The sequence below is a fragment of the Lingula anatina genome, chromosome 2 (assembly GCF_051362555.1).
Source record: "Lingula anatina isolate TDL-2025a chromosome 2, LinAna3.0, whole genome shotgun sequence".
Lineage (NCBI taxonomy): Eukaryota > Metazoa > Brachiopoda > Lingulata > Lingulida > Lingulidae > Lingula > Lingula anatina.
Genome location: NC_141768.1, coordinates 36,455,036 through 36,479,856, shown reverse-complemented (window position 1 = coordinate 36,479,856; position 24,821 = coordinate 36,455,036). Strand labels below are relative to the sequence as shown.

General features: G+C 33.8%; 3 protein-coding genes across 3 annotated transcripts; 2 read left to right on the top strand and 1 right to left on the bottom strand.

The window, feature by feature from the left end:
* Positions 1 to 1,775: 1,775 nt before the first annotated feature.
* Positions 1,776 to 13,061, top strand: LOC106151452 (transmembrane channel-like protein 7). The gene is made up of 8 exons (XM_087003993.1): positions 1,776 to 1,840; positions 2,368 to 2,465; positions 2,817 to 2,927; positions 4,005 to 4,080; positions 8,343 to 8,476; positions 9,334 to 9,501; positions 10,383 to 10,461; positions 11,050 to 13,061. The coding sequence occupies exons 3-8, from the start codon at positions 2,851 to 2,853 to the stop codon at positions 11,152 to 11,154; spliced, it is 639 nt and encodes a 212-aa protein (XP_086860119.1). The 5' UTR covers positions 1,776 to 1,840; positions 2,368 to 2,465; positions 2,817 to 2,850; the 3' UTR covers positions 11,155 to 13,061.
* LOC106151458 (uncharacterized) lies at positions 3,532 to 7,108 on the bottom strand. The gene is made up of 4 exons (XM_013524728.3): positions 6,886 to 7,108; positions 5,906 to 6,092; positions 5,585 to 5,652; positions 3,532 to 5,308 (listed from the first exon to the last, which is right to left on the bottom strand). The coding sequence occupies exons 1-4, from the start codon at positions 7,004 to 7,006 to the stop codon at positions 4,125 to 4,127; spliced, it is 1,560 nt and encodes a 519-aa protein (XP_013380182.2). The 5' UTR covers positions 7,007 to 7,108; the 3' UTR covers positions 3,532 to 4,124.
* A 1,790-nt stretch (positions 13,062 to 14,851) lies between the features above and the next one.
* LOC106151457 (5-phosphohydroxy-L-lysine phospho-lyase) lies at positions 14,852 to 24,251 on the top strand. Its single transcript, XM_013524727.3, has 11 exons — positions 14,852 to 15,038; positions 15,754 to 15,872; positions 16,352 to 16,511; positions 17,826 to 17,900; positions 19,138 to 19,231; positions 19,701 to 19,909; positions 20,313 to 20,413; positions 20,660 to 20,784; positions 21,105 to 21,259; positions 21,529 to 21,618; positions 22,479 to 24,251. Exons 1-11 carry the CDS (start codon positions 14,869 to 14,871, stop codon positions 22,762 to 22,764), a joined length of 1,584 nt encoding a protein of 527 aa, XP_013380181.2. The 5' UTR covers positions 14,852 to 14,868; the 3' UTR covers positions 22,765 to 24,251.
* Positions 24,252 to 24,821: the final 570 nt, after the last annotated feature.

Here is a 24,821-nt window from a genome sequence, read left to right as displayed (position 1 = left end):
TGATAATCTATTCGATGTCAGTGTGACATCAGTTCATTAACTGAATTCGCCAGTGAAGCATACAAAAATACATTGCCTATTTTAAGTCATACGACAACCATTGAAAGCGATATTCTGGATCTCCATATTTTCCAAATTATTGTCTTTAAAAGAGTTACACGTCCCACAAAGGCCCCCCATGTCAGTGTCTAGTCCCAGCAACAGTCGCTGTTACGCTTGACCTCATCTTGCTGCTACCAGAGGTTTCAAGCCGCAAGGCATTCCTTATGATAGGTTTTTGGAGTTTTATCTGAAATAAAATTCCAGGCAACGGTTAAAACTTGTCCAATTTGGCTCAGTTTTGTTGTAGGACATGCAGGCCGTTGATACGGCTAGTAATGACCTACCGACATATTGTCTATGTGGTTCAATTATGGCGATTTTGATGACCAAGGTAGCTACTCATTCTGTTGGTTCTGTAAGTTACCTGCTATTAAAAGTGCTCTGTGTGAACCGGCAATCTCATCGTGCAACCTAAAATTGTTCCTAAGTTGCCCCCTATCAAATGATAGTCAAGTGGTTCCCAGATTATTCCTTTATTTGATCTGGTTCAGGTTTTCATCGATGACTACCATTGGTGTTTTGGCACCAATGTGGTATCCACTCCAAATACTGACACTGTTAATGACCATGGTCACTTAAGAAGTGGCACACGTTTCGTCGTAGGCCTCTTCAGGATGTCTGTAAACTCTGTTTTGACCAGTTTAGCGGTACAGGTGAAGTTTGACCCCAATAAAGAAAGCCACGCGGTTTCAGTGTTCTACCCAGAAACGGTCATGGTCCCCAATTCATTAGAGAAACAGACTACGCTGCTATGCTGTCTACAGTGGCTTCCTCAGAGGTCATCTGGTATCTTAACCTGCTGAAACCAGTTTGGTGTTCGCTAAGAGCCTTGAAAAACGCGTTTTGGTGACAATTTACCTCTCATTCAAAACGGACTGGGTGGTTTTGGTTTAATTGCGGCAGCATATCCTGAAGGACAGTGAGTCCTGTACCCTGGTGGTAAGACGTCAATGCATTGGGCGTGGTCTCTGTGCAGGTACATCAGTCTGGGCATTACTCTATAAAACTGTATAGACCATTCCGTTTGACACAATAATCTGTCTGGCAATATCTTTGCTTTTCGCGCCATTCTGGCACAGCTTAACAATTTTGTAAAACACTGCTTACTTAATTTTACGCACTGCAAAACGGACCGCTTGCATACAAAATTTCAAATTCTTCTATGCAGTAGTTGCCGATATATGGATACTTTTTTGACAGAACCATGCTTCGCCAAAGCCAAGCTTTGACCAGCCCAAAGGAGCACTGCCCAATTAAATCCCTGCATATTACACAAGGCAACAGAGCAACAAACTTGGTAGTCAGTTAATTGGCAGCGACACACCTGACTTCACACTTCTCCAGTCAGATGTCCTTTATGAGATCTGAATTTTTTGAAAAAAGAACGCATTTTTACCTAGGTATACCTTTAAAACTGAAATATTCCATATTAAATGTCAAGTCTGTATGAAGATTTGTCTGTCCAAAGTGACATTATACCCCTGAAAAAATTTTTAAAAAGTTATTTTTTATGTTTAAATTGAAAGCTTATTAGCTTCTCCAAGTCTTATCCAAGCCATTGTTATAAATTTGTATGTGCACTTGAATGAAAGATTATTATTAATTTTGTTCTTTCAGGACTGTTTTCTTACGGCTGACTTCCATTGGTGTTCTTCTGGTTTCAATCTACTTTGCAATAACTAACCAGGGGTGTGTCTTAAAATGTGGCAACTGTAATTTCCCAAAAGATCCTTACTTGGTAAGTAAATCTTTTAGAAAACCTTGAATAGTAGAAAGGTTGTTGAAAGCTTGACATTTTCAAAAATAATACTACAAATAATTGTTTTTGATTTGAAAGTTTTATCACCATGCCTGTTGAATTGCATATCTAAGAACAAATACTTAGTAGGTATGATTGTTCAGTAATGGAAAATTTCCTTTTTTTTGGTTCATTTCTCCTATTTTTTGTGCTAGAGAATTTGGTAAGTGACTGTGTTTATTTTTCTGATTTTTTCATGTGCTAAAATATGCGGAGAAAATGAAATAAAATAATTTTGCATTTTCAGTCTTCTCTGCCACCATCCCTATGTTTTTTTATGAGGTTAATAATGGAATTTTATTTGAGCAGTGACCATTTGATATTTTATTGTGCAATAATATGTGAGGTTACTTTATGTTAAATGTGTTATCTGACATAAAGACATATGAATTACCTTGCATTCAGTGCAAAAAAAAAAAAAAAAAAATATATATATATATATATATATATATATAAATCCATTTCAGTGCTGGGAAACCTATGTGGGTCAGCAGATATATAAACTTGTCATTCTGGATTTTTTGGTGGTGGCCGGTGTCACAATTTTTGCGGAGTTTCCAAGAAAGTAAGTAGTATTTTTTATTGTTTAGTTTTGCTCCTTTGATTATTTTTTTTCAGTTCAATCAATATCAATAACTGTTTGATTGGCTTTATAATGTCCATCTTCCTTGCAATGAAAATATAAATGGTTACTCCAGCAACACTGGATTTTTTTCATAGCTTGTTTGAGTAGAATAATATTCACTTAAATAAGTACCAATATTCCTGTATGAAAGCATAAGCTTAAAAAATAGCAATTTTGATTATATGATTATACAGTGAATAAGTTTGAGCTTTTATGAATACTATAATATAAAGATGATTTAGCATAGTACTACTTTTATATTTATTGCTTACATTTACCCTTTCATTTCAGACTGTTGGTTACCAGGTTTCATAAAAACAAACTCATGAAATTAGTCGGTCAACAAGAATTTGACATCCCAAAGAATGTTCTAGATGTAGTGTACACACAGACCCTGTGCTGGTAAAAATGATTTAATGATATATACATGTACTAGATAATTTTGTGTCAGAGTGTTGAATATTTAATTCTCTACAATGAAATGGTTTAATTAACTTTTTCTATCATCTTGTCCATGGGCATCCCTACCACTTTGCACGGCATTTGCTTTACCATTGGGTCATATTGAAAACCGTGCCTTACCCACAAGTCATATTAAATACAGTGGTATTCAATACCGTGATTTACCTTCAGGTCATATTAGGTACAGGGAGGTTTGATATCTGATGACTTTAAGTTGTCCTTGCCGGGTCTGGCCAAAAAGACCCAGAGGCAGCACAGCCAATAAAACTTTGTTTTTTTTATAATCTATTTAAAGCCTGTGCACTTTGTATATTTATGTGGTTTAAATTGTAATTATGATATAAATTGACGTAAAAAATTGTTCTCCTTAGCATGACCAATTGGCACAACACTTAACTTTTGCACAAAATAATTAAAAAATGTTAAGACCACTGCCACTAGCCATATCATCATTGCCATATTGGGATAAAATGGATGTCATAATTTTCACAGACAACTTATCAGATTTGAGCTGGAAAAACAGTTCACTTGAGCTGACAAAAAGAAAAGAAAAATACTTTATTGAAACACTGAAAAAGATAACAAAACATCATCAGTACTGTGCAGACTTTATACAAAACAACAACAGAATTTAACTATGAAATAAGATGGATGGAGACTACTACCACCTTTAAGTTTGAATGTCATCCCTGTACAAGCTCTGACGACTGACTTGTGTGAACTGCCCCTCTCTGGTGGTGACCTGTGGGATAAAAGAGTATGTGCACTGTTGTTTTTACATGATTAAGTTCCCAAAAAACACTGGTGTGAAATATGTATCAGTCCTCATGGAGCAGTGTAAAATAGCACTCTCTGTATTTGCCCTCCAAACTTTTTGTCTCATAGTCTGAACAGTTAATTTGAAACATTGAGCTTCAGTGTTTTATACTAAATTTATTTTGTATTAATGAATTTTGTTAACATGGTTTCAACATTCACAATTACTAGAACTTGTAACATTGTTTTATTGTTTTGCAGGTTGGGGGCTTTCTTCAGTCCTCTCATCCCAGCAATAACAGTTCTGAAGTGCTTCATCCTTTTCTATTTGAAAAAGGTGAGTGGCCGTACATTCTTCTTTCTCTGTCTACTGCAGATGTTTCATTCATTTGATGGCTTTGAGGTCCAGGCCATTTTGATGTTTTGGTTTCTCCATTTTTGAACTTTATGCCAGTCCTCCATTGCTGGGTTATTACCTGCCGTATTCTTGCGGTCAGGCATAGATGTGCAGTCTCTTCGTAGTGGTGGTGGACTGAGGTTATAATTCCATGCTGGGCATGATGATCGCTCATGATTTATGTTGAGATCACGCAGTTGAAGCTCCCCACCTAGAAATACTTCGTTGATTGTTTGGTTTGGAGGGGCTTTTGTAGGGGAGGCAGGGGCACTGAAATCCTCTTCAAAGTTTGACAGACATGTCGTGGAACCATGAAATGCCACCTGTGACATTCCCATAGACAAACTGGACACTAATGAAAGTTTTCTTGTGCATAAGCTCTCATCGTCTACGCTCACTGAAAGAGTGACTATTTTAGATGGACCAGGTTTTCCTGTAAGACTGCTGGCTCTTGATTTGGCACCCTTCTGGCCACTTGCAGGACCGGCCATTGACAAACGTTTGAATTCGGGTTCTACAGAGCAGTCAATTTCTTGGTTCAGTTCATTGTGAATAATCACACTGATTTTGTTTGAATTCAACTGTTGGGGACGCTGGACTGGGTTTGATGTGATTGCTGGTTCTATTTCATCCACATTGACGGTATCATCCCTCGGAGTCTTTATTGTATACGTGGCTTTTGTTCTCTCACAGCAGTTGCTGAGCTTTATCTGAAATTCTTTGCCAACAATACAAAGACCAGTGGGTAAAGTGACTATTAGGGCATGGATGAAGAAACAATTGAGAAAAATTATGAATTCGTACTTGTGAACATTTATACTGTTTTCCATGTTCTTGAAGATGAAGGAAATTATCATGAATATAACTTCACTCAGAAGAACGGGTAGAAGAGCATGCCCTGCACGGATATTGTGGACATCATTTGTATCCTGTTCTTCACCATTGAGAGCAAAAATAGTTTGCTTTTGCTTCTTTCTTATTATGATGCTGGATAAAATGATAATCAATACAAAAGGAAGATAAATTACTGAAGAGATTGCCCACTTCGTAGTAGTAGATATATCCTTTGTAGGGAAGATTGCCTTTGAAATGTATGCTGTTTTGTCAACAGGCTCTGTGTTTGTGTTGGCATCTGTTGTCCCATGGGATATGGCTACTGTTGCTCCAACTGAAAACAATTAAATTTATCAAATTTATCCATGATTGCTTTTAGTGTTGCCCATAACACAGTGCTTCTGATGAAACCTTGGAAACCTTGATATACTGGAGAAAATGTTACTCTTTTTTTTTACATTGAATTCATTAAGCTCTTACATGCAGTTCAAGATCAAGAAATAGGGACTGATTACAGTAAAATGTACTTATTTATCTTGACCATTTTTGAATAAGTTTCAAAATTGAACTTGTCAAAGAAACTTATGATTAAAAAAAGGAAATAATTTACCTGAGATTGTCCATAAGAAAATGCTGATGCATTTCACAATTCTGATACTTTTAAAAAAGTTTGAGGCACTGAAACAGATAGAATGTTTTGATGAATTTGTTACTGTTTTGTCGTAAATGGATTCCAATATGTATTTACAGTAAAAAGCTAAAAAATGAATTCACAAAAGTAATGTGCAAAAGAATATCTAGGAACATTTTATTGTTTGATGAAATGATTAAAGGGACTGATAAAAAAAAACATATACTGGGTAAATTATCAATGTTGTTGGGCTTTACATTGTGGGGATGTTTTGAGACAATAGTTAGTAAAGGTACTCACAGTTGCAGAGAAAGCCAAGCTAGTCCCATATGGATCAACAGCAAACTGCTATCATGGGTATTTTTGAGAATGAGCCAGAAGACCTTTGGGATGCTCTTTTCATCTGATGTTACCAGTGCAATATTCCAGATGGTTTCTTCCGCCAGGAAAACAAATGTGCCAGATGCTATTGTGGCTATCATGTTACCTTGAACAAACAATTGTCCACTTAAATTTTTCTTCCCAAAAATTGTTTATAATCTTTTTGGGGAAATAGGTTATAGATAAGTTTAACACATAAAGCAAACTTAAGGATATTATAACCCTTTATTATCATCCAGACACACCGAAAATGAGGTTTTTCCTGCATCTGATTATTCAGTAATGCATTTATCCTTGTGCTGATTTAAAAAAATAAGAAATCCCCTTGAAATATATAAAATACTGGAGTTAATATTTCTCATTGCAATGTATAAGCATAGGCAACTCAAAGCTTAAATCATCAATTTAACACTTTTCTTATTTGAGGTGAGACAGCAATTGTTGTGGGGCATAACTTTATCCCTGAACAAGATTTTATTATGAAAATTGGCAGAGTATATGAGCTACAATCCCGTGCTGTTGTTTTGGTTTAAATCTCTGGCAGGGTTTTGGAGTACTAAATGGTGTCATTAAATCGGCATTGAAATGGTGATTGTGGGTGCTCAGGTAAAGGAGAAATTTGAGAAAAGGATTTTTTCATTTTTACCTCAGAAATCGCAATTATGACATCACCCATAAAATGACATATGTTTAAATGGTAATTAATTTAGTCACTGAACATTGAAGATTTATCTATTACCCAAAAGAATGTATGTAAGGCAGTAAATAAGGAGTTTTGTGCAAATGGTGACAATATCCTTAAATGATATTTTAGACCTTTAGAATAAGGGTGTTCATGTTCATTAGCAAACAGACAAATTTGAAAAAAATCAAATTATAACAGGAAAATATGCACTTACTTTTCACTGATATCCCTGCATGCTTTATAACAGTCCTGGCAGCCACACAAGTCACAATGAACACTGGTACTATAAAGATTTGATCTAAAACTATGAAGATTATAACAACTGAATTTTCCATTTTATCACACAGTAGTTTTTGACGGCAGAACAAAATTGTTTGACAGCTAGAGATTTTTCATCCAGTATTCTGAAAAGACTGCAAAGGCTGCAACCTTTTATTGGTTATTCCTAGCCAATCACATTCAGTTTTCATTCTTAACATATTTTGCAAGTTAGGCCAAATTGAATGTTTAATGTTTTACAACCTAAAAATATTGAACATCAGTTTGAATTAAATTTCACATTATATCAGCTTAAGTTTCTTAAGTGCTATACCATGATGTACTTATATTGCAACAAAATAATAAATTATTTTTATTTGATAACACCAGCATCAGAATTTACTCATATTAATCTTGGGCTATATCAATTATGCCTCTTGTGTAATACAGAAGATTAAAACATAGTGTTTTTACTAATAAAAACTCATTTGGAAAAGTTTTCTGTCAGAACCATCTACCATTATAGGGCAGCTCCTTTTAAATATTGCAGTCAGTTTCGACACATTTGTAAAACATCTACTTGCTCCTATCTTAGCGTAGGAGGCTCTTTATGTTGTATCCCATGACAACTTGTTGCACCTGCATCCTGAAGCTGCAATTAGTTCTGTACTGTGGGATAGCAGGATTGGCACCCTGCGGCTTATTATACTCCTGCAAATAAGGAATTTATTCTTTGATTGAGGGAACTACTCATTAAAAATAATGCATATGTGTGAATTTTCTGGATTCACAAGGAGTGTAGCCCTTTACCTAATTTATGCTCATTTTAGGTACTAGTAGTCAAGTATATGTATTTTATACTTATGAGGCTTTTTTTAAATATCTTGTCATCTTAAAACTTACCTGGTAAGCTCATTCAGGGTATGTCTCTTAATAGTATGATCCAAATGTGTTCAAGAATTCTGAATTATCATCCAAAATTCATGTGTTTGCACATCTGTGCACAGTCTACATCATTACCATGGTTCCATGTCAAATATCAGTATAATTGTAGCTGTTTTGTCTGATTATGCTTGATATTTGTTAGTCCATTGGTACAGCTGAATTTTCTTTGTAATTGAGTTGTGTGAATTCTGAAAAGGCTTTGGAAACGGCTACCTCAGTTTAAAAACTCAAAAACGTAATTGCTTGATCTGTCCCCCTTATTTTAACTGCAATATTTTATAGGACTGATGTTTTTTTTGAGTAAGGAACTGATGCCAGCAATTAAGGCATACAGTAGTGTAATCCAAAATTACAGATTTTAGAACCACCAGAACAACAATTAGGGGTGAAAAATACACACAAGTAAGCAATCCATACTGCACTGAATGAATAATCTTAGAATATATTTCCTTGTCTATCCATTTTCAGTGGTCTTTGATGAAAAATTGCATCCCTGCTTCCAAGCCTTACAGGGCAGCTAGATCCAACTTCTTCTTTATGGTTGTATTGCTGCTGGGATTTGCATTCACAGCAGTCTTACCAATCGGAGTGTGCATTGGCATGTAAGTATATCTTATTTTATAATCCTGTTGATAGACTATTATTGGTGCAGAACCAATTGTGAAGTTCATGAATTTTATTCAAACTGTGGGCCCATTTTCCAAACTGTTGAAAGGATAAAGCTGAAACTTATGTCTGTACTCAATTACAGTAGAAACTAAGTTCAACTGACATTTCTGTTGTATTTCAATGTTTTCAAGAAAATGATTAAAATTTTGTAAATGGGAGCTCTCCTTTGTGTTAAATTTGATGTGTAATTGCCGAGTTTAGGTTTAAGAATTTTTAAAAGTAATGGTATTTGATAAGTAAAGAATAAGATGTTTGATTTTCTAAAATTTTAGTCCTTTGTACGGTACTTAAAGAGGGAGCATATTCACTGTCCCTTGGCAAATAAACACAAAACTATGGACTGATGCCAGGTGCAAATTATTAATGACATATTAGTACACATTTATTCAGATTCACGTTCCCTCTCCACTATCTCCTACATCAGATTTTGATTCAAAGCAGACCTTTTCCAACCAGAAGGCCAGTTATCTTAACCCTCCTAAGCCCCCCCCCCCCCCCCCCAGCCCAAAAAAAAAGTGACCTATAGAGAAAACATTGTGTTTAGCAACACTTCTTTCTGATCTCAGTTTCGATGTACTGTACTTGTAATATTTTGTTGGTTGATTTTTTACCTCAGCTCACTTGATAGAAAGTGTGTGTTTGTGTGTGTTAGAATAAAATGGCCGAAATAGCTAACATGTAAAAAATGCATGTAAAATATATTGAAGACCTTGCCCAATTTGTCAACATGTTTCATGTTCATTTGGAATTGCACTTACTGTTTCTTTAACCAGACTTAAATTTTATTCAGGATTAAACCCTCTCAGTCATGTGGTCCATTCAGATTGTACAGTGCACAGAATTTTGTCATGTATACAACAATCACCAATTTGGTATCTACAGCACCTTCAGAAGTCCAGCAAGCTTTTTATGTCTTTGGTTCTACAGTATTCCACATACCAGTGGTTATAGTATTAAGGTAAGATATCTGTTCAGTGTAGTATATGCTGATTGTAATTTTTCTGCAAAGACACAGATGTGTCTGTTAATATAAACGTCAATCTTTAATTATGCACTGTAGTCCCGTTTGTGCCATGATCTTATGTTTGAACATTAAAGGTAAAATATAACATAATATTTTTGTCTAGTTACGACAACTGAAGACGTCATTACTGTAAAGTGTTAATGATATACGTAGTACAAATGCTTCAGATTGGTTCTTGTGAATTAGCAAGTTTATGCTATATTATTAGCTTCAAACTACTGTACAAAACAGACTATTTTTAGAAAGTGTATGTGTGAACCAAAAACCGTTTCAGAGGACAACCACTGTAGACCAAAGATTTTCATTTTTGTCTTTTCTACCAGGTATAGATATTCATGACCTAACCATCACCTTATGACTTTCCATGTATCTTATATTATTTTCCTTTACAGGGGATGCATTTAATGTAAAACATGTTTTGTCAGGTACAAACAAATTGTTGAATGACTACCTTTGAAGTTTGGCAAAATGATTTGTTAGGCAGAAGCAGATTTTCCAACATCTGTCATTCTGTTGACTGTCATTAGAAACCTGACATATTGGGTGTAGACAAAGTCTACAAGATTCATGTCTGATAAAAAGTGTATATACAGTACAAGAGAATTGCAGAGGATGTTCAGAAGCCCCACGTAGGTTTCATGGTAAAAGGTCCAACCTTTTCAGAAAAAGAACCCCCTCCCCACTGACCATGAGCCTGACAGATAAAGAAAGATCTGTGTTGATAATATAAAAGCAAACTATATCTGAAAGTTATCTGAAAGACTAACATGAGGCATGGATTCAGCTAACTATTATAATGACATTTTTCTTTTTAGCATTGCCATTTATTACAACACTGCAATCACATCAGGGCATAAGAAGATGATGAAGCTACTAGAAGAACAGTTAGCACTGGTAGGTTTACAACTATGAGCATTATGTACTTCTAAAACGTATCTCTGTTCAGTATTGATGTTAATTTGCCACTTTGCTGGATAGTTTAAGAGTGGCAGCATTTAGTTTTCTCGTTTAGAAAAATAAATTGTATTGAACACTTTTACAAATCTCAAATGTGTAAACATATTTTCTAAAAAGGAAATTTATATTTAATTTGTGGTGTTTATTTATCTTGAATTGACGTATTCTGTACCGTTGCTATGTTTTCCAGTAGTTTGCTATGGTTGATTTTAATTAAGTATGACGTCAGCTAGTACTTGTGCTCAATTGAAAAAGATCACTGTCATAGAAAGTTATGAAAAATAGTTACTAACATGTTACATTTCAAACTTGACAAGCTCACAAAAAATTCCTAAAACAAACTTTTACGCTCAATGTGAAATCTAGATTTAAATATTAGATGTGAACAGACAGATTTTATTTTAGAACATTTCACACCTTTTGATATATTTATATAACTAAAACTTGCAGTGGACATGTATGCTAATGAAGCCCTATTGTTTGAATATTTATTAACTTTAACACATCGTTGTATTGTTCTTTAAGGAAGGGAAGGATAAACAGTTCCTGCTAAATCGTGTTAATGAAGCCATACAGAGAGGGGAATTAAGGGCCTCTGATACTGACGTCATGGCGAGTGACAGTAATTGAAATGAAGTTTGCTGTTTGGTTACCTGTGCAACAAACCCTGGGAACATCTGTTATACAGATTGAAGCAACAGAATAATGTCATTTTCCTATTTACAGTAATTATTCTATCTATTCGATAGGGAGAAAATTGTTAATTTTTACAGATACTGTATTTTTCAGTAATAATTCCTTAAAGGGAGAACAACTCTTCATATGAAGTCTATATTTCACAATAAATACATTGTAAACAACTCCTAGAAATATAATTCTATTTTACCACAAAAAAACACAGTTATAGCAATAAATCTGAAATCTGTGCTTGCCATCCGATCACAGACCTCCATAGATGGCTATACTCTGAAATGATCTCTTAAGAGATTATTACAAAAAAAAAAAAAAAAAACTTTTGAGAAAAAAACAGGGACTAACTTTGAATATAGAAATGGATTCATTAACCATTGGTAAGCATGGGGAAATTGTTTACCCCAGGAAAATTCATTTTTGGGCAAAAATGAACAGTTATTATCACTTTAAAATGAGAGCATTCCCACTGAGTGGAAGCTACAAAACTGAAAATCAGGCTACTTTATAGTTCTATTCTATGCATTAAAAGCACCACAAATGCTACACAGAAATTTAATTTTTATGGTTCTAAAATTATGAATCTGAAAGAATGGTAAGTTTTGCCCATTGAAAAGATCGAGTCATTGCTGTATGTGTTGTTTTTTATTAAGGACTCAAAACTTCCTTTTCAGAAAGAAATGTTCAAACTTGTGCTACATCACTTATTATTGGAATATTCTATAGAATATTACAATTGTGTATATAATCAGCAAAAGGGGTATAATAATTAAAATGTTTCAAGGTTCTAATTATATGAAATTTTGTTAAAGATTTTTTACATATTGTTGAATCCAAAACTTAAAGTAACATGTTTTGAAATGCTTATGATAAAGCAGAACGTATACTTGCCTAATGTTCAACTTTACCAGTATTGCTCATTTGTACCATATTTATTGCTATAAATCCATACTGTAACAGTTTTGTTTAAGACAATGTATTATGAGAAAAACTAGCAAACTTATGTATTTAATAATGATATCTCATTTATTCCTTATGTTACAGCTTTGATTAAATAATTGGCACTTCATTTCGATTCTATTAACATCAATTTTGAAGATTCTAGGCATCATTCTGTTTTGTAGGATATACCTAACAGAAATTTCTGGTCTTTGTATTACTTTTCTTAATTTAATTTGTAAAAAACTTGATTTGATACTATGCTGGTACACATGAATATGATTTATTATTTTATTTTAATAATAGATTAAAATCTACATTTCATTGTATGTGTACATATCTAGTTAGCTTACATAAATTTAAATCTCTTTATCTCTATCAGCTATATTGTTCTCCATTTAAATGTTGAATCTTTTTGTATTTACTAGTATTATTTAATTTTGTGTGGTGATGTTCAATATATAAAACAAAAAATGTGGCTGGCCATGTTAAAATTTGAATTTGAGATAATTTCTTTGTACATATTTAATTCTTATGGAGATAAAAGAAATATTACAGCTAAGGTGGCGAAACATATTGATCTCTGTCTATCTTAAAGTTTCCAGGTTTATCATTAATTATATCACAAATGTATCAATGTACATGATTGCGCGATGTTATCTGGATGCCTAGTTACTTGTTTCTAGAAAAACCATTGTAATTTCTTGGTAAATGGCATTGTTACTATTTGCAATATTTGGAATATTTGCAAATTGTGCCTTATTTATTGTTGTTAAATTTTGCAAGAAACACTTCAAAATGTGTCACGTTTACCAATACGGTATTATTTCTTAATCACACAGCCTTCCCAAAATGATATATATGTATAAATCATAAGCATAAAAATAAAGAATGATTGTTTAATTTAAGTTGATTATTGTCTCTGAAATTTCTAACACTCCTGTACAGTAAGGACATGTTTTCACATATTTGAACTGTTTTCTGAGGAGTTGTAAATTTACCAATTTCACTGACTAGTTGGCTGGTAAAAGAATGCAGAGGCGTTCCTTATCAAGAATAACAGCCCCCTAAAGAGGCAAATCAGTCCATATAGACTACCCTAGTCCAAATAATCAGCCTTGAGCAATCCTATTCGTTAAAAAATTGCTTGTGTGCTCTGTAAAACAAGGCAGCATAGCTGTCAAATGTACAGACAACAAGAAAAATTAACCAATCAATCAAGCTGGATTGCCAATTTGAGCTGTATGTCACACATTCTTGTAGGTTACAGAATAATAAGTAGCAGTTTTCCTTTCAGGTCATTTGTAGCAGTAATACAAAAAATATTTTAAATCTATTTTGATGCAATGTTACATAATTCTTAACAGCTTATAACCACCATTAATTTTAAATTATGAACTGCAGGTAACATAGATATCTAGAAAATGTGACTAGCAAAGAAGAATTTCATCAGCTGTGTTAAGTTCTAAGAATGATGTGATTTTTTCTTCAGTCAACAGCTAATATTGAGACTCTTCAGGGAAGAAGATGTCCTGATAGACACCTCAATATTAGCTGTTGACTGAAGAAAAAAATCACATCATTCTTGTGACTAGCAAAGGTTTTCAGGCCCATGGAAATTCAAAGTCACACCTTAAAAATGCCAATATGTAGTATTTCTTCTGAGTACAGTAGCGTGTTATTTTCATTTCAACACTTACTACATAATACACAATAACCAATTTACTTCCATTTTTAAATGATCAACTAAAAAAATGTTAAGATGGAAAAAATATTAATAAAACAATTTTAAATGTCCACTTTGCTCCATTCTGAGATTCTGAACATAGTGAGGGATTGAATCTTACAAACTGCACAAATTTGGGGTAATTGCCATTTTTGACACTTAATTACACAATGCATGATAAAAGATTTACCATCAATTTTATATAAGCAATTTACAAAATTGTTAAGTTGAAGAAAATGTCAAAGAGCACCTTTACAAATAAAATAAGTTCAATACTGAGACTGTTGACATGCCTCAGAATTGAATCTGAGGAAAACCCATTTATATACAAAAAAAAACAACATAAGTACAACAAAAATAAACTAATCAAGCTTCAACAAAAATAAACTAAGCAAGTTTCAAAGCAAAATGGGCATTGTTTTGCATTTTGCTTGTATAACGGTGGATAAAATTTGATTAAAAAAAAAAGGAAAAAGCATTTGGAAAAAGGGCCGATTAGGTTGATTATTGAACATGACCTGTATTTCATAAAAATTCATCAGTTCCATCAGTTTGAAGACAAAAGGTAAAACGGATTTCATTTTATTCGTATAAATTATGCTGAAAAATAAAAACAGCATAACTTTTGGAAAATTGGGTCGATCAGGCTAATCTTCGAACTTGACCTGTATTTTATGAATATTCTGTGTCTGTACATAAAAACAGGAGTAATAGTACTAGGAGGAGTGCTAGGTAACCGAAAGGGACAATCTTGTTTGTGCCTCGTTTTCCTCAACTATACTGTACTATTTTGCTCTACTTACTATATGACCTTAGTCTTCAATGTAAAAAGATGGCTAAAAGAATTGACTTTATGCAAAGCTTAGAAGAGATAAAACCGGTTTTATTTACAGGAAACGTGGCTATCATTGTTGCTGCACGTGCTTAGTGTAAAAATAGAAAATTAATTAGGGGGCGTGTCTGTTGTTCAACATTAGATCAACGATTGGATGATTTTAATGACGAAAGCGTTGACTGCCATCAAGAATAACACAGGGAACCACAAAAGCACACCGTTGACAGTTTCTGCATGGTTCTTATTACGTCCACAACGTAACAGCCCAGTTATGGAGAAACTGAAAAAGGAAGAAACGATTGAGTTGCGAAGGCGGCACATAGGGTAAGAAACTATTAAATAGAAGATATTAGAAGAGCAATTTTTTACTTACGGTTGTTAATGTTACGAAGCTGCAAATGGCTTCCATTTGTCATCAATCGATCCGCGTTGTGAAACCGATCACATGCTCACACACATGCGAGACGCAAATCGGCAGCTTTTCATCAACCATCCCTGAGACTGGTCTGCTGATAAAAAGACAGAAACCTAATAATAGATTGACATAGTAAACTTGATCTAAAATTCTTAAGCTTTATGAAAGCAGTATGCCATCAAGGCATAAACCCTGTCCAGTTGATTCCAGATCGGTCTACATTTTATAGCTGTAGTCCTGTAGCTGTAGTCCTGACTAAAGACGAACCATTTCAAACAGTGCGTTAAGCCCTAAGTATTAATTTGATATTGTTTATCTAAGTTCTTTTGAAAAATCGCCGTGATGAGAAACATTTTGCCACTCAAATTATGGCAAATGGCAAAGCACAAAGAAGGCTTCACTGACCCCAAATGTCCCTAATCAATTTGGTTGAATGGAATTGTCATTTTTATAGTACAGTATACATAACAATTTATAAAGATAGATCAGTTCTTGTTCAAGCATATTAATATCTTCTCTGAAATTATGAAAACCTTCACAAAGTATAAACCATAGTCATATTATTGTTCTAAACCTGCAAATAAGGCAATCAGTTGAGTTCGGGTCACATATTTGTCCTTGCAGAGAATCCTGTAAGCTGTTTTTCAAAACCTCACCATTGAAAATATTGAGAGCAGCAGGCCAGTATATGTATGATGAAAATGGAACCAGATATCTTGACTGCATTAACAATGTTGCTCATGGTAAGCATTTTTTTTTTTTTGGTCTGCAGGTCTTTTATAGAAATTGGCTTTAAAATTGATGGATTTTAAATTGATGAATTGTTGTAAAGATGAAAGTGTTTGCTGGGTCGTTGAACCACCCTGATCATCATTAGCTATGGCTTCACATTAAAAACTTTAACATAAATTTGTGGATAGCCATATCTTCAGTATGTTGGAATTCTCTGTCTGTATATATACTAGTATGTGGATTGGTTTGTCAGAGATAGAGAGGGAGATAGTATTAACACAGCAGTTGTGTTCAATATTCAATGTTGCAATTGCTATAATTGTATGGGATCAAGAAAAATAGAAGGGTTGTACTGTACATTGCAGTTATATGCCGCATTTACAATGTATGTAACTCAGAATATCATGCCAACTACCAGCCACATATTTTGCTTGCATATTAGTTTAAATACACCTTTGTGGCATTGAAGATAGACCCTTCTCTGTTTCAGTTGGCCACTGCCACCCAGATGTTGTCAAAGCTGGCACAGAACAGATGGCTGTCCTGAACACAAACTCACGCTTCCTACATGACAATATTGTGCATTTGGCAGAGAGGCTGACAAAAACCATGCCAAGTAAACTCTCTGTCTGCTACTTGGTGAATTCTGGGTAAGAATAATATTAGAGCCTTGTGTTGTGTGTTATCTGAGGGACTTGCTTAATCTGCTAAAGGTGAACCTTTTGTATGGTAATTGGTGTATTTCAGACAGAGAAGAATGGCTCTAAAGATATGCAATTTAGCAAAAATGACTCGGGCTAAAACCAGGTCTGGTAAACTTTTCTTTTGGCAAATAAAGAGGAATATTAATGTCCAGGCACAGAGACTGTTCAGAGTAACATGCATTTGTTATACCATTACGTCTTTGTTGTTTTGTTTTCCTGATTTTATGCATATTTAATCCTTTGGTTGCAACAACAAAACAACACGTATTCCAAATTCTGAAGCATTGTGTTGTCTGAACGATAAATATTTGAACCTCCGCTGTTGTATTCTGTTTTTAGAGTAATATAAGAGCTTGTTATGTGTAAGTGCTTTTAAAAACAGTCATGGGCTGGTGGAAATCTCGTGACAATGACTCATATTAACCCTTTTGTCAAAATAACTTTTAGTTTTCTGCATAAATGGAAAACTATTTCTTAAAAATCATTCTTTGTAAAGAAAGTTTAACAATGCTTTGATCTAAGATCTTCACTATAAATGGTGGCATTGTTAGTATTTTTGACCTTTTATGCCAAAGCCTGGTTGTCCTTATACCCTACTGGTATATTTAAAATTAGTGTGTTTTGGTTGCTTTGTGTTACATACAGTATATATATATATATATATATATATATATATATATATATATATATATATATATATAACTATATATATATTACTATATATAAGTGAAAGAAACTTGCACTGGAGAAAATATGGGCATGTCCTGGTTATCAGGAGCAAACATATTAAAATATTGAACAAACGTTTTTGGTACAATGTTCATACACTAGACAATAAAGGGAAAAGATAGAACCTGTGGACCCTCACATGAAGGTATTTATTTTAGTGGTGACTGTCTGTTGCAAAACATGCAAAGGGCTTTTTATGTGACAGGACATGTCCCTAGCTCAATTGGCTAATTTGTTTGAAGTAAACCGTGATTACGTAATTTGATGGTGCAGTGGTGGGATATGAATCCATCTGTTTTGAAAAATAGAACTGCCTTTTAATGAACCCTGGTGTTATAGGTGCTGTCACGTCCTGCTGTTGTCTCCTTTCAGGGATTGAATGCATCATTTTTGCATACTGTTCTGTGTTCTTTTATTTGCATGCATTCTTAGGTCCTCCACCTAATTATATTCATTATATTACTCTGGCTTCAATGTTAACTTGATAATCTTTATAACGTGTAAAGAGTTTATAACTATTTGTCTTTGCAGATCTGAAGCCAACGACCTTGCATTGAGATTAGCCAAAGCACACACAAAAGCTACTGATGTGATTGTTATGGACCAGTAAGTATCACAAAACCTGTTACTTTTTGTGTTTTTTGGATCAGAACATTACATAAAAGCACAAACTGTTTGTGGTTTCATTAATGGTGCAAAAGTACTCCATATATTCTGTAAAGGTAGACATTAAGGTCTAGCAAAGCACTAGGTTATGTTTATCACATGCATTTTATTTTTAATCCAGACGAATGGCATAGATCCAAAATCCAAAGCCCGTGATGAATATATTTAAACTGTTCATGTTAACATCATGCAAACATTTAATCAGCCTATCAGAAATCTTAAGATGGCACACACCCCCTAAGAGTCAATGTCATATGGCCTTGCTTTTTTACTTATTAATAAATATTGGTTTCTGTTGGTTTAAACTGGTAGGCTTTCTATGCATGCAGAACATGATGTTGTTGCTATTGTGGATAATATCATGATATGGCATAGATATATGTGTTGTTTACACATTATGATAAAACTTAGCCTATCAGAAAGCATAAGACCATACACGCCCCTAAAGAGTAGAACTCCCATGGCCTTGATTTGTTAATTATTAACACATTGTTCTAGATGTTCTGCTTGCTATTGAATTCTGACAGTTTAAACTGGCATACTCAACACACATGCAAAATAGTTTTGTTACTCTTGATACTGTAAATATTTTTACATTTTGGTTTAGATTTCACTTAAATGTGCAGGTACCAAATTAATGTTTCTTCCAAATTTGTGTTTCTTAATTTTTCATTTTTATGCAGATAAGTTTGAAACACTTTAAATGCTTTCTCCTATATCCAGACTTTTTATCAGTCAGATGTAATGGAGCAAAATCCATTACCAAGGGTGTTTGTCTTTTTTCTTGGCACCATGTCTTTAATCTTAAAGCAAAGGTAATTAATACTGGAACTTGAAGTTGTTTTCAGGTGATTACTTTGCACCAGTTTATGAATAAAATAATATAAAAAGCATAGATATGGTTAAAAATTTGTGCCCATTATCATAGGATCAAGTTCACTCTTTTATCATTGAATAGGGATTGTTTTTATGAAGATATGTGTTAATTATTTTTTGAGCTGGTTGGTGATGGCTTGTTGTTGTTATTATCTATGGGTAAATGTAGGAAAAGTAATGTGCATTTAATTTACAGCTTTATTTATTATTTTTCATAGATGAATAGCCAATATTTCATGTATTAAAATATACACTTTATAGAATATTATACATGTCTTAAAATATATACTTTTTAACTCAGTGCATACCATGGACATTTGGTATCCCTCATTGACATCAGTCCATACAAATTCAACATGCCTGGAGGCGAGGGGAAAATGGACTGGGTACATGTGGTAAGTGCTACTAGTCCCCATCTTTCTACTGAACATAGAGGATTTAAGTCTTACACCCTTTCCAAAATGTTTGAAACACTATGGTGGCATTTGGTTGGATTAAGTGGTAAAATTTGACATAAGGACTCCCTTCTATATCTTTACAGAAGTGATTTTATAGGCAAAAATGGATTGATCATGCTTGATGACAATGAATTATTTACATCTTTGAACATGATGACATGCATGGACTATAATAGGTTATAGTCTCAGGAATGTAAAATACAAGTAGTTTTTCAATTTCAACAATTTATTTATTAAGGCCATAAACTAAAAGATTGGTAGTAGGAAACTGTGGATTCGCCTGATTTTGGGCCAACTTCTTTATATTTTTAGCACTATTATGTACCTGTTACTATGATCCAAATGTGAGAAACTGGTTCAGAACCAGATAGAAAGCAAGTGAGATTTACGATTTCCAATATTGCAGGCTCCATGCCCCGATGTTTACAGGGGAAAATACACAGACAAAACTCACCCTGGAGAAGACATGGGCTTGCTGTATGCTAATGAGGTCAAAGCCTTGATAGATGGAGCTCACAAACAAGGACGGAAAATATCAGCATTCTTTGCTGAATCTTTACAGAGCTGTGGAGGGCAGATTATCCTGCCACCAAATTACCTCAGAAATGTTTACAAGTACGAAATGTTTATGATGAAGAATGTATGTGAAATATCTATACAAATTTGGTACCTTAATTTGTAAAGGAGTGTTTCATTGCAGTGGTTGATGAGTGACATAATTGCTATGCTGAATAAAATGTTTGTGAAAAACCAAGCAGCAGCTGGTACTAAACTCCAAGCAATCTGTACATTGTACACTGTGTATTTTTATTTATTTATTTATTTTTTTATTATTATTATTATTATTATTTTTTTTTTTTTTTGTATTTCCTTCTGCTTTGTATGTATTCAATACTTGTTTCAGACAATTTTAATTGCAAGAATAATATGTTCACTGATTTAGTTCAAATAGTATGGCGATAATTTAGCATGGATAAGCCCATGATGTTTAATAATGAGTTCTGTTTTCTTTCTTAAGGTATGTCCATGAAGCTGGGGGTATTTGTGTTGCAGATGAAGTACAAGTGGGGTTTGGAAGAGTAGGAGATCCATATTGGGCATTTCAACTTCAGGGAGATGGTAAAAAAGCTCATGTTGAATAACATTAAATGACAAAAATTGAAAATGTATTTAATGTCATCTTTTTGTCAAATTAAATTTGATTAAAATAGTTGATTAACTGTAGATATGTTGGAAGTCTAGAATACTAGTATGTATATACAGTCACTTGAAGATATGAAAAAATCAAAAGAAATCATGCTTAGACATATGCTAACTAAACAACAGGCAAAAGTAGTAAAAATACTTCTTATTTTTATTTCCTAGATATTGTTCCTGACATAGTAACAATGGGCAAACCTATGGGTAATGGACACCCTGTTGCTGCTGTCTTAACAACCAAGGAGGTGGCACAGTCCTTCACTGACACTGGAATTGAATACTTTAATACAGTAAGTGTATGGACACAGAGTAGCATGAAATAGATTATATTGTTGTCATTGTTTTTTAAGGGTGTCACACAGTTTATTGCATGGCATAACCTTTTCATTCAAATGTATGTTAAAGATCATTTTCATGAAATAAAATAATATTTCATTTTTCTCCACCCCACCCCCCTTTAAGCAAATTGACCACACTAAATTTTCAAATTGTTTTGCATATCTACAACATCATTTGCAGTACTTTGAAAAAATTTAAGCTTCTGATGTTTGAAATATATATTGCAAACTGGAAAGAAAAATTGGAAAAAGAAATATACTTCTTTTATAAGTATGGTGGTAACCCAGTGTCCTGTGCCATAGCCTCTGCTGTGATGGATGTGATAGAGAAAGAAGGACTGGTACAGCATGCCAGAGAAGTGGGGAACTACCTTCAAGACAGACTTGGGGAACTGCAGAAGAAACATCAAATTATTGGAGATGTTAGGTGAAAAATTGAAGTGATTTCAAAGCATTTAATTGAAATAAAATTAACCCACTGGCATGAAAAGAAATTCTGTAGACCCACTCTAGGGAAGTGCTATATTTTTATACTCAAATTACAAACATGATAAAGAAGTTATTTTATTGAAGTAAGCCCTGACCTATCAAGGACATGTGAACTTAGGATAACCAGCTGATAACAGTTATTTGTTGATACTGAACATTTTTTGTAAAATGCTTTGACTGATTAAGGTTTGTTCTTCTTAATTCCAGGGGTGTTGGTTTATTTGTTGGTGTGGACCTGGTAAAGAATAGGGAGACAAGAGAACCAGCTACTTCAGAGGCACAGCATGTAATATACAGGTAGAAAGCAAGAAACCCCAGTCAGACTTGGCCAGATTAGGCTGTAATTGCCCCTGTCTGCACTTTAGTTATTTATTTTTAATGTCTTTATTTCTAAAAATTTGGTCTACCAGAATTTTTTTACTGGTTGCCAATTGTGGCATGCCTTCTAATGTGTCTTTCAGATATTTGAAGCATGTTGAAAATCTAACTTTTACTGGAAAAAGTCTCAGTGACATTATGAGATCACACAAACCTCCAATAAATATTCCCCTTGTGGAGCGGTCTTGTTATCTGTTGATGGGAATTAGACTATTTCTGCTTAAAATTAGGACAGTTTAAAACTTACCTTAAAGGGATAATAACTCTTCGTATGAGGTCTATATTTCACAATAAAAACATTGTGAATAACTCATAGAAATATAACATATTCTGTTTTACGACAAAAACAGGAGATATAGCTATTATTCTGATATCTGAGCTTGTCTTCAGACCACGTGACCTCCATTGATGGCTATACTCTGTTATAATCTCTTAAGAGATTTTAACAAAAAAACAAACTTTTTAGAAAAAAACCAGGGACTAACTTTGAATGTAAAAATGGATTCATTAACTATTGGTAAGTGTGGGAAAATTGTTGTTTACCCCAGGAAAATTCATTTTTTGGCCAAAACAAAGAGTTATTATCCCTTTAAGATTTTATTAGCTTTTTCAATCTCACCATGCACCAAAACAACAGAACTGTGTCATTTCCTTATGCATTCAGAAATTTATAGTGTTAGATCTAGATATCATTTTGATGTAAAATTTTATTGTAGCTCCTGTAGCATCCATCAAGCCACCAATTGACATATCAATTTGACCTCATAAATATCTTTCAGATTAAAAGAGAGTCACATTTTGCTGAGTTCAGATGGTCCATACCGTAATGTCTTAAAGTTCAAGCCTCCTATGGTGTTCAGCAAGGAAGATGTAGACTTTGTGATCAAGTGCCTAGATAGTGTTTTCTCTGAAATGGAGGATGATCCACTTATCCTCAGTCTAACCTGCACTGCTGCCTCTGCCAAAGTTACCAATGGGGAGAGTAGTCTTGGGGCTGCAAAGGGAAATGCCAGTAATGGTGATATTGAGGATGACACACCAAAGAAGAAGTTGAAGCTATGTTAAATTGTTATGCAGCATCCTAATATCTTTGAGAGAGGTTGACATTGGTGTAGCTAGGTATCAGGATATATACCTACAAAACTTAATAATGCATTTAAGGGCATCTATTGTGTATGATGATAAATGAGTATAAGTGTTTTTATTGTAATCATACTGTCAGGAAGTTCTCTAATCCATTGTTTTAAAGCATTAAGTGGGGGGATGGGATGTTTGTGAAGCACATTATTTATTGATGAGAAATTGTCTTTCGGCACAACAATCACCATGAGCTAAACTTCTAGTTCACCATGGCCATGTTTCATATTGTCACCCTTTTTATGCCCTCCTGTATTTTCAGTAATTAGTTATATATTGATACTAACAAATTATTACACAAAGATGCATTTATAAATAATTCTGAATGTTGAGCGGGCTACAGAAATCCTAAAAAGCTTGAATTAAGCACCCTATTGTATGTGCTTGTATAGCTGTGATCAGAAGTCTGTTCTTTAAGTGCCATTTGCATGCAAGACCTTGACTCTGATTTAAATTGTACTATTCAATATCTTTAATTTTTGGAAATCCAGTTATTTACTAGTATAGCTCCTATGAGGTGCTTATGTAACGATTCAGGTTGGCAGTCTCCCAAAGTCAACTAAGAATTTGGATCATCTATTTTACACAGTGTAGGTACAATCTACCAGGGCCGCAGATTAATTATACATACTTTTCTTCTCTCACATCAGTGGAGAAATGTGCCGTGAATTAGCCAGAGACATATATGTGAATTTCTATTGAAAAATCAATTTGTAGATGGTACAATGTAGGTATCTTCCTGGTCATCTGAGGTCCTGTACTGCCGTAATCCTGACTTATACTGCCCCTCATTACTATTTCTCTTTACACATACACAAATAAAAGTCCAAAACCAATTTTTTTATGTGCCAATTTTACACACAAAATGTGAGTGCGGGTGGACAGATATGTTCTTTTATCTCATGAGGTTTATAACATTAAGTGCTGATCACGAATTTTTAACTTGAATTTTAAAATGATTTTACACCATAATGAAGGTATCAAGAAGGTGGTGCAAGGAATCAAAACACATGCAAATGTCAATGCAAAATGAATTTAAAGGATATAAAAAAATTTAAGGTGATTATATATTGCCTTTTTGATTTAGATGTATTTGTTTTCTCCACTTTGTGATTGTGCTGGTTAAATCTATTACAGCCACATTGGAAAACGTCATCATATTGATGATGAAATAAATCTTAGAATCAGTTTCTTTGTAGTTATTTTACAGACTTAATATTTTGCTAACAATTTGCAAATCTTTATATAATTTTCAGACCACAAGAGAGAACAATTTTAAATGAGAGTGGTCAAGTTTACTATGACTGGATTATAGAACATGATAAGATATTATGATATGAAAGTGAACACATATCTGTATGAGTAAAGTAAAACTAATGTGTACTGAGCAATAAAATCACCAATATACTTGTGTTTCCAACTCTTATTCTTAAGTCACTCAATATATTAGAAAAACATCAGAAATGTGACAATTAAAGTGGCAAAATAAGAAATGTTTAATATCTTATTATTACCTTTTTTGGACATTATTAAAAGTGCTTTTCTCTGATGACAGATATGTATCAATATGTTTTGGTTAAACTTGAAATACAAAGGAGATATATAAAGACTTTTTTTTGGACAATGAAAATGTTATCTTCAAAAGGCGTTTCACAAGTATATTGTTTTGAAAAAAGATGTCTTTTCTTTACTTCAGCCTGCCTGGTAACCTTATGAAAAATTATACATTTCAACTCTTTTAAACTGCCAAATTAAAGGAGAAAATTGTTTTCCCTAGCACATAATGATTCAAAAAATTAGTTCCGTGCAGGGGGTGATCCAGGACTATTTGAACTGGGGATCCACAGATGCAAAGTTGACCCTCCTCCCCCCTTTAGTGTGGGGTTTGGACCCCGCTGAAGCGCCCCAAAAAAATTTGGTATTTTAGGTGGCAAGTACTCAGTAGTGCCCTTTGGTGCGTTTGAAAACTATGATTCATTAAGTCA

Bases quoted from the DNA above. Each gene is read 5' to 3' on its own strand.
- LOC106151452 (XM_087003993.1), top strand. From the start codon at position 2,851: ATGAAATTAGTCGGTCAACAAGAATTTGACATCCCAAAGAATGTTCTA. The intron at 4,081-8,342 runs GTGAGTGGCCGT...ATCCATTTTCAG, and splicing joins TCCTTTTCTATTTGAAAAAG to TGGTCTTTGATGAAAAATTG. The intron at 9,502-10,382 runs GTAAGATATCTG...TTTTCTTTTTAG, and splicing joins CCAGTGGTTATAGTATTAAG to CATTGCCATTTATTACAACA.
- LOC106151458 (XM_013524728.3), bottom strand. From the start codon at position 7,006: ATGGAAAATTCAGTTGTTATAATCTTCATAGTTTTAGATCAAATCTTT. The intron at 5,653-5,905 runs GTGAGTACCTTT...TATCTGTTTCAG, and splicing joins GCTTGGCTTTCTCTGCAACT to TGCCTCAAACTTTTTTAAAA. The intron at 5,309-5,584 runs GTAAATTATTTC...AATTGTTTTCAG, and splicing joins TTTCTTATGGACAATCTCAG to TTGGAGCAACAGTAGCCATA.
- LOC106151457 (XM_013524727.3), top strand. From the start codon at position 14,869: ATGATTTTAATGACGAAAGCGTTGACTGCCATCAAGAATAACACAGGG. The intron at 19,910-20,312 runs GTACGAAATGTT...TTCTTTCTTAAG, and splicing joins TACCTCAGAAATGTTTACAA to GTATGTCCATGAAGCTGGGG. The intron at 20,414-20,659 runs GTAAAAAAGCTC...TTTATTTCCTAG, and splicing joins ATTTCAACTTCAGGGAGATG to ATATTGTTCCTGACATAGTA.